This window comes from Plasmodium gaboni, chromosome 14 (genome assembly GCF_001602025.1).
Source record: "Plasmodium gaboni strain SY75 chromosome 14, whole genome shotgun sequence".
NCBI classification, from domain to species: domain Eukaryota; phylum Apicomplexa; class Aconoidasida; order Haemosporida; family Plasmodiidae; genus Plasmodium; species Plasmodium gaboni.
In genome coordinates this window covers 635,744-652,570 of record NC_031494.1, presented here as the reverse complement: position 1 = coordinate 652,570, position 16,827 = coordinate 635,744, and the positions used below count along the sequence as shown (strand labels likewise).

Genomic DNA, 16,827 nt, shown 5'->3' with positions numbered 1-16,827 from the left:
GTCACTAATGTTGTTATTTAAATCTATATGATATATTATATACATATAAATATGAACAAATAAAAATCCATATTTTGTATTTATAATTTATTTTTACTTTACAATCCTCCATATTTAAATATATAAATAAAAAAAAAAAATTAGATGACTCATTTTTAAGATCACAAAGGGGAATAGTGTTTTATGTAAACATTATGAATATAAAAAAATATAATACATTTACAATAATTATTATAATTAATATTCTTTTTATAATATGAAAATTTATTAAATATTTATATTATATGAAAAAAACATGATTTTATATTCCATATTATATAAATTTATAAGAAAATCTTTTCTTTTTTCTTATATATATAAATATATATATAATATATAAAATTTCCTTCTTTTTCGTATTTTATTTCCATTTCCCATTTAAATAATATATTTATTTATTTCTTATATTACGAACTAGTGGATATCTTTTTTTTAATATAGCAATAACAAAAGTATATATATATATAATAAAAAATATAAAATAAAATAATTAAATCTATAAATATATGAAGTACAAGAAGAAATATAATATGTGCTTTTATTAAAAAAAATATATAACATAATTAAAATTGTATTATAAAAATAAGAATTAAAATATGTACAAAAAAATGTATTTATTATATATATAGTGAAATAATATATGCTTTAAAATATATTAAAACATAAATATAATAATTCTTTTCCACATTCATTTAATATTCAAAAGAATTATAGGAATTAAATCTTTATTTGATTTATTATATATATATATATATATATATTTATACATATATTTTTTATAATTATTAAAAGGCAAATATATATATATATATATAATATATTTATATATATATATATATTATATATCTTTTTTCGTTTCAGTGGGGATTTAGTAATTTGAATAATTTATGGCCAAGGGATTTTTTGAATGTGTCTGAACCATTCCAAGAAGAATATACATGTTATCCTGTATCATTTATAGGAAAAGATGATATGGAAAATGGAAATAAAAGTAAATATAAATATATAAATATATATATGTTTTACATAAATAAATTGAAATATATAATAATTTAGGCGTGTTTTGCAATATATATATATATATAATATATTTATATATTTTATTTTTATTTAGTTATACTTCCACAGACGGCTTTAAATGCCTTGGCAAGAAGACATATATCCTGGCCCATGTTATTTGAAGTTTCGAATCCATACACGGTACAAATGAATTTGTTAAAACATTAATATATATATATATATATATATATTTATATATATGTATTTTTCCTTATTATTTTCTTCTTTATAGGATAAAAGAACTCATAGTGGGGTCTTGGAATTTATTTCTGATGAAGGTACATGTCACATGCCATATTGGGTAAGAAAAAAGAATACATATAATATATATAAATATATTTTAAATATACATACTTTATTTTTTATTTGTTCAATTAATGACTTTTTTTTTTTTTTTTTTTTAATATATTTTATTATAGATGATGCAACAATTAAATTTAAAAGAAGGTGATATTGTAAGGGTTACAAGTGTTAGTTTACCTAAAGGGACATTTGTAAAGCTCAAGCCATGTTCTAAAGATTTTATGGAATTATCGAATCATAGAGCTGTGTATGTTATTAATAATGTATAAAAATATATAACTTATATGTATATATAATTATTTTATATAATATTATGATTTATATTTATTTTATTTTATTTTTTAGTCTTGAAACCGCTTTAAGAAATTACGCTACATTAACTATTGGAGATAATATTGTAATTCATTATTTAGGAAAAACCTATGAAATTAAAATAGTGGTATGTTCAACATAAAAGATATGAATAAATATAAATCTAAGCAAATTGTAATATATATATTTATCCACAACTATTAATCATATGCGTGTAAAAACATGTATGTTTTATTTTTCTTATTAGGATTTAAAACCTTCATTTGCCTGTACAATTATTGAAACAGATGTGGAAGTGGAGTTCGAAGAACCAATAGATCACAGCGAAGGTAAAATATATATATATATATATATATATATATATATTATGTATTTATTTATTATTTTATTTTTATTTAATATACCTTTTTAGCTGTACAATATGTTACCGAAGTTGTACCAGAGGAAGAAAACGTAAGACAAAAAAAAAAAAAAAAAATAAAATAATATAATAAAAAAATAAATAATAAAAATAAGGAATATATATATAATAATAACATAACATATACTGATTGAAATACTAATTATTCATTGAATATTATCAGTGTTATAAAAAATGTACTTATATTACTTAATATATATTCATATAAATATTTCTTTGTCATATATAAATATATATTATCATAATATCTACACATATATATATATAATATAACATTTATTTATATTAATAGAAATTTAAAGGAAAGGGTCAAAGAACTGATGGGAAAAGTTGTCATAAAGCTTTGAAAAAAGAAATAATAAAACCTAAAGTTGTTGAAAATCTTGAACCTTGGAAAGATAAATTACCTGGAGGAATTAGAGTAATTCGAATGATTAATATATATATATATATATATATATATATATTTATATATTTTATTTCTTTTTTTTAGACGAAATGTACTGAATATGAAGATTTGTTGAAAAAAGGCCGTATTCCTGGTATTGTTGGAAAATTTACGGAACGAAAAAATTAAAAAAGTATGTTGCCCCTATATGTAATATATTTTTTCTTTATATAATGAAATTTTTTTTGTGGTTTTTTTAATTTTCTTTTTTTTTTCTTTTTGATCGTTTAACTTTGATATAAAAGGAATATCTAATATATATATATATATATGTATATGTATTTTTTTCTTTTTTGTTTTTCCTCTTTTCCTTTATATTTTTATTTTCTTTATTATCTTTTTATGTAACATATAAATTATTATATATATATTTATAATATATATAAATGAAAAAGAACACAATATTAAATAAATAATTCTTTTTAAAGATTTTTATTAAAGAATTTTAAAATAAACATAACCATATGTATTATTAGCATGTGTAAATTTTAAATGTAATATTAAAAATTATCATTTATATACATAACGATATGTGGAATAAAAAAACATATATATGATATATCTAAAATGTTAATGTAATATAAAAATTACACAGGAAAATAAATTATATAAATATATATTCTTATGTTAGAAAAAGAGTAATTAAATTTTATTATATTACAAGACTATTTTTATGATTTAATATATATATATATAAAATAATACAGGAGCTACACCTACAAAAATAAATAAAATATATTAATTAAATGACTGTATAAAAAAAAAAAAAAACAAACAGGAAAGGAACTTTCATTGTTTTATTATTTTAAAAGATTAGCATATAATTATATATATATTAACATTTTTTATTAAAAGCATATATAATATTACTTATAAATAATGAAGGAGAAATGTAATGAAGTAAAATCAAAATATTATAAATGTTTAAATAAAAGTAATAGGAACCCTGGAAAATGTAAATCATTTGAAAATGAATTAAGGCAGTGTTCTAAAATGTAATAATTTTTATAATATAAATTAAAAAAAAAATATATATATATAATTAAGAGCAATAAATAATAGATCTTAGTAGTTAAATATATATAACATATATGTGTATATTTTTATAAATTATTCCTTTATATATATATATATATTTTTACATATATTAGTACAGGGGAATCTTACTGTATAAATGAAATTAATAATCTCATGGAATGTTCAAGGTATATTTATTTAAAAACACCATATTTGATAAAAAAGGAAAAAACAATAATAAAGTATATTATATGTATTGATATATTATATTATCTTCGGTTACTATTTATTATATATATATATATATACATACATATGAATGTCTTTTTATGTTTATAAAAATAATATTTCTAGATCACCAGATCCTTCCATGTGTTCTAAGGAATTTGTTCTTTTTCGTGAATGTAATAGACCAGATGGGCCCCATATTTTGATTGAGGTTTTTATGAAATAAAAACAAAAGGATAAAATATATATGTAGATATAAATACACAAATATATGAATATATATATATATATATATATATATCAATGTGTTTTAATTTTTTCTGTATTTGTAGGATAACAAATATGTAATTGCAAAAGAACACTTAGACAAATACAACGTAAGTGAATCTATTATTAGCCCAATAGAAGCTCCTGAAAGAAATAATGCAAATACTGCATCATTCTTGGAAAAAATGAAAGAAGTATTACATCTTAAAAATTTTAAAGAAAAATTTGTTGCATATAAATGGTAAAAATGAACATACAAACATGAATATAATGTATATATATGTATATTTATTTATTTATTTTTATTTTTTTTTTGTGTATATAATTATTATATTTTTGGTAAAGAATCCAAATTTATTAAACTTATATATTTCTTTCAAAGAAAGAAAAAAAAAAAAATGAAATTTATTTATTTAATATATTTAACAGTTTGTATTAAAAAAAAAAAAAAATTACAGCTACATGTTTTATTTTTTATGAAAGCGTTTAAGGGGATATATTTTCCTTACTATTATATATTATGATATTTAATAAACATAAATATGTTTGAAAAAAAAAAAAAGAGAGTGTATTATACTCATATTTATAATTTATAAGGAATAATTCAATTGTCATAAAATAAAGTCTCTATTTAATAGAAAATCACCATGAATATATATATATATATATATATATATATATATATATATATATATATATATGTACATTTTTTATTAAATGTAAATATTTAAAAATCAAAAAGAAAAAAGAAAAAAATATTTGTACATTAATATTTAATTTATATATTTATATTCATAAGGTAAAATATTACTTTATTGATAATATAATACATTGTGTTAAAAATAAAAATGTTCACTGATACAATAAATAAATAAATATAAATATAAATATATATATATATATTTATATATGTACATGGTTTTGCATCACTCTTACACCTTAAACTTTTTACTTATTATTCCTTCGACTCCATCTCTTTTTATTACTGCGTAGTGTTCATTGAAAACTTTGGATTTCATCCAGTTGACTACTTGATATTCTGAGAATTTATTTTGCATGGCTGTTTTCATAAATATATGTAATGGCAAGAACACGTTATTTGGATTTAAAATTTCTGCTTCACTTTCAGTTCCTGATTCTGAATCATTTTGGAAATCTTTTGCAGAGGCATTTTTTAAGTTTTGTCTTTGTATCATTTGTTGTACAGTTCTTCTTAATAATTCACGTAACACTTCATAACCTCCTCTAAATAAAGCTCTATATCTTGCGAATTCTTTACTTAATTGTTTAGCTACTGCAAATCTTTGACATGATACATATGATTCTAATAATGTAGCTATAGCATAATCAACATCTTTTGAATAAATTTGATGAGACAATCTCATTTTTGCATTTGCTTCTGCAATTCTGATAATACTTTCAATATGTCTTAGTGTTAATGGATATCCACCTGAGGCACTTGCTTTTTGTCTTACTCTACTATAAAAATTAGATAATTTAGCACTAATTTCAGCATATGGAACATCTGATAAACTTGGCTTACAATTTGTTCTAGCATAAATAATATATTTCTGTAACAAATCTTGAGGAATAGGTTCATATGCTGATGAAGAAACAATAACGTTCTTTAAATTTTCAATTCTTTTTTGATAATTTTGTGTATTTTCTAATTTTGGATGACTTAATTGATGATTTGTTACGACATATTCAGCTAAATAAAAATCTTCATCTACATTAGGTATATCTCTCAAAACGGTAATTAAATCGAATCTACTTAAAATTGGATCTGATAAATCGACATTTTCTTTAAAAGTTAATGTAGGATCATAACGACCATATATTGGATTAGCAGCTGCTATAACTGCACATCTTGCTCTCAATGTTGTAACTATACCAGCTTTTGAAATAGAAATCGATTGTTGTTCCATAGCTTCATGAATACTAACTCGATCCTTATCAGTCATTTTATCAAATTCGTCAATAATACAAATACCTTCATCAGCTAAAACCAAAGCACCTCCTTCTAAAGTCCATTCGTTAGTTGTATGATCTTTTCTAACACCAGCAGTCAAACCAACAGCAGATGCTCCTTTACCTGTAGTATATACAGTTCTTAAATTTGTTTTATGTACATATTGTAAAACTTGTGATTTTCCTAAACCTGGATCTCCTAATAGTAATACATTAATATCTCCTCTTATAGTATGACCTCCTTTAAAATTATTTAATATATCTCTGTTTTGTACACCAAAATTATTAGTTTCATTATTTTTTGAAAAACTCTTATCTCCACCCTTTTGTACTCCACCAAATAAAGCATAAGCAATAGATGTCTTAATATCTTTATGTCCCCATATTGCAGGTGCAATAGAAGTAATAATACGTTCTCTTATATTTGGATCTTTTGATAATTTTAATATATCCTTTATATCATCTTCTGTTAATTCGCTTAATTGTATATCTTCTTTCCTTTCAATGTTATTAGCTTCAATTTCTGTTTGTAATATGGGAAATCCATATTTTATATTTAAACCGATATCATACTTTGTTTTATATATACCTAACACTTCCACTTCTTCACCTGGTTTCACCTTATCCACTAAATCTCCTGTCACTACTACTTCTCTTTGTCGTGGTGCTCTTCCTGCTGGTACAGAACATGGAGATTCTTGTAAGGTAATTTTTTGATAATCGGTATAAGCAGTTTTTATCCTATCAACAGAAAATGTAGCTGATTGACAATGAGGACATCTTCTTGGTAATACCGGTTTTTTTCCATCAGCAAAATATATAGGTACTTCTGATAACGTAGTGTCACATGAATTACATTTTAAATACATTACTCTTAATTTTGGTAACACATATCCTCTTTTAATACATACTCCTGTAACTTTTATTAATGTATTTAATTCTGTACATCTTAAATTTCTTAATTGTGTAGAATATGGCCAATCACGTAACACAACTTTACATATTCTTCCTTTATATAATTTAGGAGATATTCTATATGCTTCTACCATTAAACATTCATGTAATACTTCTAATATTTGTTCAGGTTTAAATTCAATCCATTGAACTAAATTTTCACAATGAAATTGAATCAAGTGTTTAGCTGATACAATTAAGGTGTGTTTATCATTTAAAATCATTTTTTCTATCTTATCAATATAATATTGATGGGAACTATTCATATGCTCCTCTTCATGTAATTCTGTATTAGATTCATCAATATTTAAACCCATAGAATCTTTTAAAGAAAATTTATGTAAGAAATATCGAAAACATGTATCTGCAGCTTGTTGATATCTTTCATCAAATACTACATCTTTAGGATTAACAGATAAACAAATTTTTGCACTTTCTAAATTTGATAAATCTGGAATATCAGTTTCTTCAGCTGTTAAATGTAAATTCTCTCTTCTTTTTGCTACCTTTTCAGCAACCTTATCAAATATGTCTTCTTCTTCATCATCACCTTCTAATTGATCTTCTAATGTTTTCCAAAATTTATTTTTTTCATATTTTCCTTCTTGTTTTCTTTGCATCTGCATATGTCTCTCTGCTGCTCTTCTTGCTTTTAAATTATCTTCATAATCTAATTCATCATCAATAAAATCATCATCATAATCATCATTATCTAAACCTAAATTTCGTAACTTTTGCATTTCTTTTTTTTCATCATCAGCTCCAAAAATAAATCCTTCATCTTCTTCAAATAAACTTTCCCCTTCTAGCTCGGCTTGTCTTTCTTCTTCATTTAACCTTCCTTCATCTTCTAGTAAATCTTCTTCATCAATATCATACTTGTTAGATTCTAAATCTTCTTCTAATTTTTTCTTATCCTAAAATGAAATATTATAAACAATATGTATATATATATATATATAAATATTTCATTAATATATAATAGTCAATTATAATTTATAATAAATTACACACATATATGTATATATATATATATATATATATATATATATATAATTATTTATTACCTCCATTGTTTAATAAAGAATTATTTATTATATTTTTATTTAAAAACAAACAAATTTACAATATGTTTTATGTACTTTTTTTTTTTTTTTTTTGGCTTTTCAAATTATGATAATACATCAAGAAATAATTTGTGTAATATTATGTTTTAAAAAAATTTTTAAAAATTAAACTCGGACAAAAAAATTTAATAATTCTCTTTCTTTTTTTTTTAATTTATAATATTATAAATATATATAATATATCACTATTTTATTAATATTTATATTTACATTTTTAATATTAATATTTTTTATATATTACACTTTTTTCTAAAGGTGTATTTCTTTTTAACTCTTTCAAATAATTTTATCAGGAAAAAAAATTTTTTAAATAAATGTAAAAAACTCTTAAAAAAAAAATATATATATATATATATTTATATAATATAATATAATATATAAAAACATATAATTTTTATAATGAAATGTTCTATTTTATAATATATATATTATATAAAATTTTTTTTTTTTTTGTAAAAACTATTTAAAAAATATATTTTGTTATATAATAACCCTTTTTCATATATATACGCAATAGGAATATGATAATATATATTATAAACACCGCAAATTGGATAAAATGTAAAAAAGGTTATGTCTTAAGAAAATCAAATATATATTAAATATATTTTTTATAAAAATAATATATATACATTATTTTGTATATTATTTTCATTATCTATAAATAAATAATATATATTTAATATATATTTATATTATATTTCTCCTTTTTCTTTCGTTTACTTTTTTTTTTTTTTTTTTTTTTTTTTTGTGGGTTTTTAATATGGAAGAAAAAACTTTTCAATATATATGAAAGAATAAATAAAATAAATTTAAAATTATCACCATTAAAATAATATATTATATATATTTATTTAAATTATTATATAAAAAGTTCTTCTAAAATTGATAAAATTCCCTTTTTAATTAATTACAAAATTTTGACAAGACATTCTAATTATATAAAAAATATATGACTAGCATATTTTCATATATTTTAAAAAAATTATAATATATATTTATATATATTTTTTCAATAGGTTTAAAAAAGAAAAGAAAAAATTTGAAAATAATTTACTGTTTATGGATAATAATTCTAATATTATTTACATATTGGTGTAATAATTTGTGATTCATATCTTTCTTTTTTTTTTCAACATTATACTCTTAATGGAAATGCAATATATATATATATATATATATATATAAATATATTATATAAGATTTGCATAAATTAATAAAACTGAAATTTCGGGACTTATGCAAATAATTATGTGAATAAATATATGAATGAATGAATAAAAAAAAAAAATGTATATATATTTTTTAAATTAAAATGAATTCGAAAACAGAAAAAAAAAAAAATAAATAAATCAGTATTATTAAAAATAGAAAAAAAGTAAGAGATTGGGGGGAAAAAATATATATACTATATACATATATATATATACTTAGATAGAGTGAGCAAAAATTGAATTTTGAACAATATTTATATAACCTAATAAAATATCGTAATATATTTTATCAGATATTTGATAGGGCTTGTTTAAAAGACTTTATAACTGAACATTAATTTTTTTATTTTGTTATAAACTAAATCAGTAATTATATATTTTTATCATTCCATAATTATATGAAATTATATGTTCTCTTTGATTTTATATATTTTCAATCCCATTGTTTGCTTCCAATAACTGTAAAATAATGAAAGAAATAATAAAAATATATATATAACTAAATGGCATACATTTAATAAAAATTATTATTGGGATAATATCATATATATATATGACATATTCAATGTGTATGCATTATATATATATATATATATATATATATATATATTATATATTTAAATTTACCTGAGCAGTTAATGCAAAATTGACAAAGAACGTTACGGTCTCCAACCAAAAGATAAATTTTATCCATCATATGCCTAAAGAAAAAAAAAATATATATATACATATATAATGATAATTATTAATATATTATATATATAAAGTGAAAATATGTTTACATACCATCCACAACTGCCAGTACTAAAAATTCTTGGTTCTAGGGTTAAGTTTATATTTTCGGACGTATTACATAAAATAGATTTCGCATGTTTCAAAAAATAGTCTTTTGTCATTATATTAGCTAAAATAAAAATATATATATATATATTAGATATTGTTGCAAAATAAAATATGTAATATATATAATACAATTATTATTTCAAATAAATACCTTGTTTTTTTCTAACAGAGACAGAATCATTTCCTGTACTCTTTCTTTTTTTCGAAGAATTTTTATCAACAGCATCTGTTTGAGAACACATTGTTTGATCATCGCTGTTATTATCTTTTTTAACATTTTTATTTTTTGTGTTTTCCTAAATATTAAAATTATTTTTAATAATGTAGAAATAATATTTTAAGAAATAATATTTACAACCATAGACAAATATTTAAATGAATATTACAAAAATTGTGTACATATATATATATATATATATATATATATTATGTGTATACCTCTTGGTCAATCATTTTATTTATATTAGTATCATCAGCTGCAGTAGATTTATCCTCATGATCATTCATATTAACATTATTTTCTTGTTCTTTTTTTATTTTTAATTCTTCATTTCTTTTGTTGTTTTCTTCTTCCAGAAGATTCGTCAGTACTCTATTGACAATGTCATTAATTTCTTTTTTTCTTTTATATAAATCATTTTCTTTCAAATTAAAAATTTCTTCTAGTTTTTTTCTAACATGTCTTCGACTTATTTGTGCAGCGGTTTCAATGGACACAAATGTTCTAAAAAACAAAAAAAAAGATATAATATATATAAATATATATATATATATATATATATATATATATATGGTTACACCCTACTTATATATTAAATAATATAATAACCTAAAATAACGGAGCTTAAATTATTTAATATATAAATATAAAAAAAAAAAAAAAAAAAGGACACATAAGTTATACATATTTGTATGTATTTTTATCTTTTATATTTTTGTGTTACTTAGTTGCATTTTCCAACTGTTCCGTAGTTATGTCTTCAACATTCATCTTTTTTTTTTTTTTCAAAATATCATAGAAGAAAAAATATTTAGTTTTGATACAGTTAGTACAATAAAATTACCTTTTTTTTTTTTTTTTTTAATTAAATAAAATATTAAAAAAAAAACAAAAAAAAAAATTATAAATAATATAATAAAAAAAAAAAAAAAAAAAAAAGGTAACTAATATTTCGTACTATAGTATTTTTTGAATAATTTTAAATTATTCAATTTAGAAAAATATAATATGTGATATAAGATAAGTAAACAAGGAAAAAAAAAACATTAAAAAAATTAATAAAAATATAATAATAATATATATGATATACATTTAAAATCACAAATTAAAAAAAAAGAAAAGAAATATAATAATAAAGAAGAATAAGAAGAAAATAAAAATTACATTATCATATTATTGTAATAAAATGCATATATATTATATATTTATTTCGTAAGAAAAAATATTAATAAGATATTATTTTTTAATCAAAATTTTAAAAAAAAAACATCTTATTCATAAAGAATATTTTTAGATTAATTACATAATGAAAATAAAAAAATTAACTTTAAGTATATTAAATTTTATTTTTATTATTCATTATCCACAGATTTTTCGTATATAATTTTTATGATATTTGTATATTATACTTTTAAATAATTAAACTTTTTATTATTATATGATATCTTCATTTATATCGTGAATATATTTCATTGTTTCTTTTTTTTTTTCCTGTAAAATGTATGTTTATATATCATATAAAAAATAATTATTTATATATATTATATGATACTTATGTATTTTTATATTTCATAAATTTCACAGATTAATAAATAGATAAAATGTAAATATATATATATATATATATTGCTTTTTTTATGGTTATATTTACAACTAAACTTGGATGATCTAAAGTATATTTTCTTACTTGTATTATATTTCAAGGCATTCACTTATTACACGTTAAAAATATAAATATATTATATATATATATATATTCATGTATATATTGTAAAAAGGATATAGTATTTTTTTATTTCTTTTTCTTTTTTTTAAAGAATCATAAAAGATATATATATATATATTAATTATTAAGTGATTATGAATTGATAAAATACAATATTATTATATTATAAATTAATACAGAAAAATATATATAATATGTATATAAGTATTGTTAATGAACTTCAAAATTTTGCTCAGTTTTTATATATATATATATATATATATATATATCTTTATATATATGATGATATATAAGATCAATTTTGTATGCATCTAAAATTTTTCTTCATGTGCTTTTTTATTTTAACTTTAATAAATTATTCTTTATAAATAATAAAAGGACACGCCATTTTAAGGATTTTTTTTAAATATGTATAAAGTGTGTATGCATAACATTTATTTTATTAGCATATGTTTTTATATTTTAAAGAATCATTTAAATGAAGAAAATATAATAGTAAAAAAAAAAAAAAAAAGCCACATTAATTAACGAATACAATATAAATATATATTTATATAAATATTTTTTAGTGTGTGTAAATTAATTTATATTCTTTTAAATGGAAAAGTATGAAATAAGATAGAAATCAAAATAAAGAATAATATGAATTTTATTTTTTAATATGAAATAAATAAAAATGTGTATTATATTATAATTGAATAGAATGAACTTTAAATAAATATATATAATGTTGAAATCATAAAAAAAAAAAAAAAAATTTTATATATATATAAATAGGTATCTGAACTTTTGCTTTAATTAATTTGTTATTAATTGTATTCTTTTTTTTAATATTTTATAATATATATATATATATATATATATAATATGTTATAAAATCATTATATATATTATAATGCTGAATTCCACATATTCAAATATATAATAAATCGTAATTCATATATTATAGGGAATATTAAGTTAAAATAAATTAAAAATATATTTAATTATATATATAGGCATATGAAAAGAATCCACATAACATTTATATAATGGGTGTTCATAAGGTTTTACATTATTTAATTTATATTATTAATGATATAACAGATTACATATATATAATTGTTTTTATACAAATATATATATATATATATATATATATATATATATATATATATATATATATATATATATATATATATATATATATATATATATATATATATTTTGTTTATATAAAATATATATTTGTATATATATGTATATTTATTCTGTTAAATATTTACTATACACAAATAGTTAATTTTATTTTATTTTATTTTTATTTTTTTGAAATTATTTTAAATAATTTATACACTATGTATATATATATGTATTTTTTTTTATATAATATTTTTAAAACTCCTTATTAGTGTAAATTATTAAGGCCTTATATGATTTATTTATTTTTTTTTTTTTCATTTATTTTATGTAACTAGCTAAAATTATCCAATAATTCACATTTATGTGTGTATATAAGTAAATATAATAAAAAGATGTAAAATAAATTATTTTCAATTAAAAATATATATATATATATATATATATATATGTTCTATAAAAAATAAGATAAATATATATATATATATATACATATATGTTCTATAAAAAATAAGATAAATGTATATATTATAGAACTTATGAACATATATTCACATAAATATATATATATTATATATATTATATATATTACAAGCACCTCTAACATAAAGAAATGTGTATATGTATGTGAATATAATGTTATATAGTGAAGGAATATATTTATGTGTTATAAAAAGTTGTAGAATAATATTTTATTAGAATTACAATATATTTAATATATTAAACATTTATTTTAGATAAATGTATAAAAAAAAAAAAAAAAAAAAAAATGAGTAGATATTAAAAATTTTCTTTTGCTTCCTATTATTGTAATAATATATGTGAATAACATATTGAAGAAATATATATTTATTTATATTAAACTTTTTTCATTAAAATATAAAAAAAATAAATAAATAATAAGAACAGATAAATTAAATAAAATGTGTGCGCTTTTTCATATTTGTATCTCATTAATTTTTATTTTATTTTTGATTAAAAAGAAAAAATATGTAATTTTTATATTAAATTACAAGGTATATTTTAATATTTTTAAAATACTATATAAAAAACAAAAACAGAATTGTTCACAGAATAAAATTATAAATATATATATATAATATATTTTTTTTTTTTATTTATTTTTTTATATATAATATAGAACCTATTTATTTAGATTTTTATTATTTTATTTATTTGATTTTTTCTTCTTTTTGTTATCATTTATAGAAATAAAAAAAAACATTCAACTTATTTTTAACATGAAAAAAACAAAAAAAAAAAAAAAAAAAAAAGTTGTACATTATTTTCCTAATTCATGATATTATAATAACAGTGTTACTCTAAAATGTTATTATATTTTACATTAAAAAAAGAAGAATATATAAATAAATATATATGTATAATGTATAAGACTATTACCAAGAAAAAGAAAAAAAAGTACAAATATATAATTAATATATATTTTATTTTATTTTATTGTTATGAACATGCAAATTAAAATATAATTGTAAAAAAATTAAAAAAATAATATTATTAAAACTATTAATAATAATAATTAATGTCATTATGTATTGGGCTTACAAAATATTATTTTTTATAAAAAGAACATTATCATTTTTTAATTTTGATGGATATTAAAAATTATTATATAATATATATAATATATATTTTAAGTATAATATATAGAATTTTTTTTTTTTTGGAAATATCTTATATTATTAATATACTTTTTAATATCTCGTTATATTGAATATTCTTAAATTATTATTATTCTCTATAAATATGTAAATATATTATTATAATATATATAATAATTTTATAAATTATTCTTCATATAATATATGTATATATATAACAAATATCATATTTAATAACATTGCGTATATATATATATATATATATATATATATATATATATAATATATTTATTTATGTATATATTTATATATTAAACTATACTTATAATTCTGATAATAAAAAAAATTTTATTTTTAAATTTATATATCAACATTTATATTAAAAGTTAATTTTCTTTTAAATATAATAATATGTAAAAAATATTTAAATTTTATTAATATTTTTTTTTAAAAAGAATATATAAAATTAAAAAAGAGTTACTTTTTAGAAAAACGAAAAAACACGAAGAAAAAAAAAACTGGTGTAGAATTTTTAAAACGAGTTTTTTTTTTTTTTTTTTATAATTTTATTTTAATAAATAAATATATTTATAGACATAAAGAATAATGCTTAAAACTTATACAAATTAAAAATATAAAAATTATTGATTTATTATAATTTTTTTTTTTTTTTTTTAATATATGTATATGTTTATTTTAATATTTAACTTGAATTTACATTATATATTTAAATAATATTATATGTATTACATATATATATAATATATATTATATAATTATATATATATATATATTATATTATATATATAATACAAAACATGTACCCCAAAAAAAAAAAACAAAAAAACAAAGAAACAAAAAAAAAACAAAAAAAACAAAAAAAATTATGTAGCGTAAACATTAATATATTAAATCTGAAAAAAAAATTTTATACAATACATATATTATTGTAATAATAATATTATATAATTTGAATACGTTTCCTTTTTTTTTTTTTTTTCATATATTTTTCCATTTATATATAAATATTATATATTTGTATATATTTTCATTTTATTTATATTTATGGATATTTTTTCCATTGCTTTTTTAATTTTTTTTTTTTTTTTTTATTGTTAATTTTTTCTTTTTATTTCACCTTTTATATATATATATATATATATATTTGGATTCATAGTATGTTTTGTATATATATATATATATATATATATATAATATAATACAAATGTATAATTTAATCTGACATTATATAAAGAAGGGAAAAAAGAAAAGTTATAAATTTTATATCTAATATATGAATGAGAACTAACGGATACACGAGAATATATTATATATATATATATATATATATATATATATATATATATATATTTTGTACTTGTTATAAATTTATATATTTTAAAATTTATACATATACATTTTGGTAATAAAAATATATATTATATTACATATGATTATATATATATGAAAATCCCTTGAAACCTTAAAAACGTACTTGTGATAATAATGATCTGATAAAAAATATATATATATATAATTATATATATATATAAATATATATACATATATATTTATATATAACATTTTTCAAATGACAAATATGCAAAAAAGGGAAATTAAATAAAAAAATATATAAAGTAAATAAAATTAAAGAATAAAAAAAAAAAAATAAAAAAAAGAACAATATAGTTATATAACTTTTATATTTTTAATTAAAAAAGGAAAAATTATATAAACTAGTCAAAAGAAACAAACAAAAAAAAAAAAAAAAAATAGAGGGAGAAAGAGAATTGTACTGAATTTAAGATATGTTTAATTCAATATAAAAAAGTATTTAAATAAAGAGAAGAATAAAAATATATAGTGTTTTAAGAAAAAGAAAGACGAAATAAATTTAAAAGAAGTATTTACACAAAATATATTGTTTTATAATAGACAAA

The 16,827-nt window shown here is 17.3% G+C and overlaps 4 protein-coding genes across 4 annotated transcripts; 2 read left to right on the top strand and 2 right to left on the bottom strand.

Moving 5' to 3' along the window:
• Window positions 1–679: 679 nt before the first annotated feature.
• PGSY75_1418000 (putative ubiquitin fusion degradation protein UFD1) lies at window positions 680–2,711 on the top strand (the record flags this gene model as incomplete). The annotated part of the gene is made up of 10 exons (XM_018787885.1): window positions 680–682; window positions 901–1,030; window positions 1,154–1,239; window positions 1,331–1,399; window positions 1,518–1,648; window positions 1,747–1,840; window positions 1,961–2,042; window positions 2,126–2,166; window positions 2,427–2,555; window positions 2,628–2,711. 10 exons carry the CDS (start codon window positions 680–682, stop codon window positions 2,709–2,711), a joined length of 849 nt encoding a protein of 282 aa, XP_018639257.1.
• A 750-nt stretch (window positions 2,712–3,461) lies between these two features.
• Window positions 3,462–4,339, top strand: PGSY75_1417900 (hypothetical protein; the record flags this gene model as incomplete). Its single annotated transcript, XM_018787884.1, has 4 exons — window positions 3,462–3,577; window positions 3,734–3,787; window positions 3,954–4,038; window positions 4,160–4,339. The coding sequence occupies 4 exons, from the start codon at window positions 3,462–3,464 to the stop codon at window positions 4,337–4,339; spliced, it is 435 nt and encodes a 144-aa protein (XP_018639256.1).
• A 687-nt stretch (window positions 4,340–5,026) lies between these two features.
• Window positions 5,027–8,092, bottom strand: PGSY75_1417800 (DNA replication licensing factor MCM2; the record flags this gene model as incomplete). The annotated part of the gene is made up of 2 exons (XM_018787883.1): window positions 5,027–7,936; window positions 8,087–8,092. The coding sequence occupies 2 exons, from the start codon at window positions 8,090–8,092 to the stop codon at window positions 5,027–5,029; spliced, it is 2,916 nt and encodes a 971-aa protein (XP_018639255.1).
• A 1,701-nt stretch (window positions 8,093–9,793) lies between these two features.
• PGSY75_1417700 (hypothetical protein) lies at window positions 9,794–11,194 on the bottom strand (the record flags this gene model as incomplete). Its single annotated transcript, XM_018787882.1, has 6 exons — window positions 9,794–9,819; window positions 9,988–10,061; window positions 10,147–10,264; window positions 10,355–10,499; window positions 10,642–10,927; window positions 11,148–11,194. 6 exons carry the CDS (start codon window positions 11,192–11,194, stop codon window positions 9,794–9,796), a joined length of 696 nt encoding a protein of 231 aa, XP_018639254.1.
• Window positions 11,195–16,827: the final 5,633 nt, after the last annotated feature.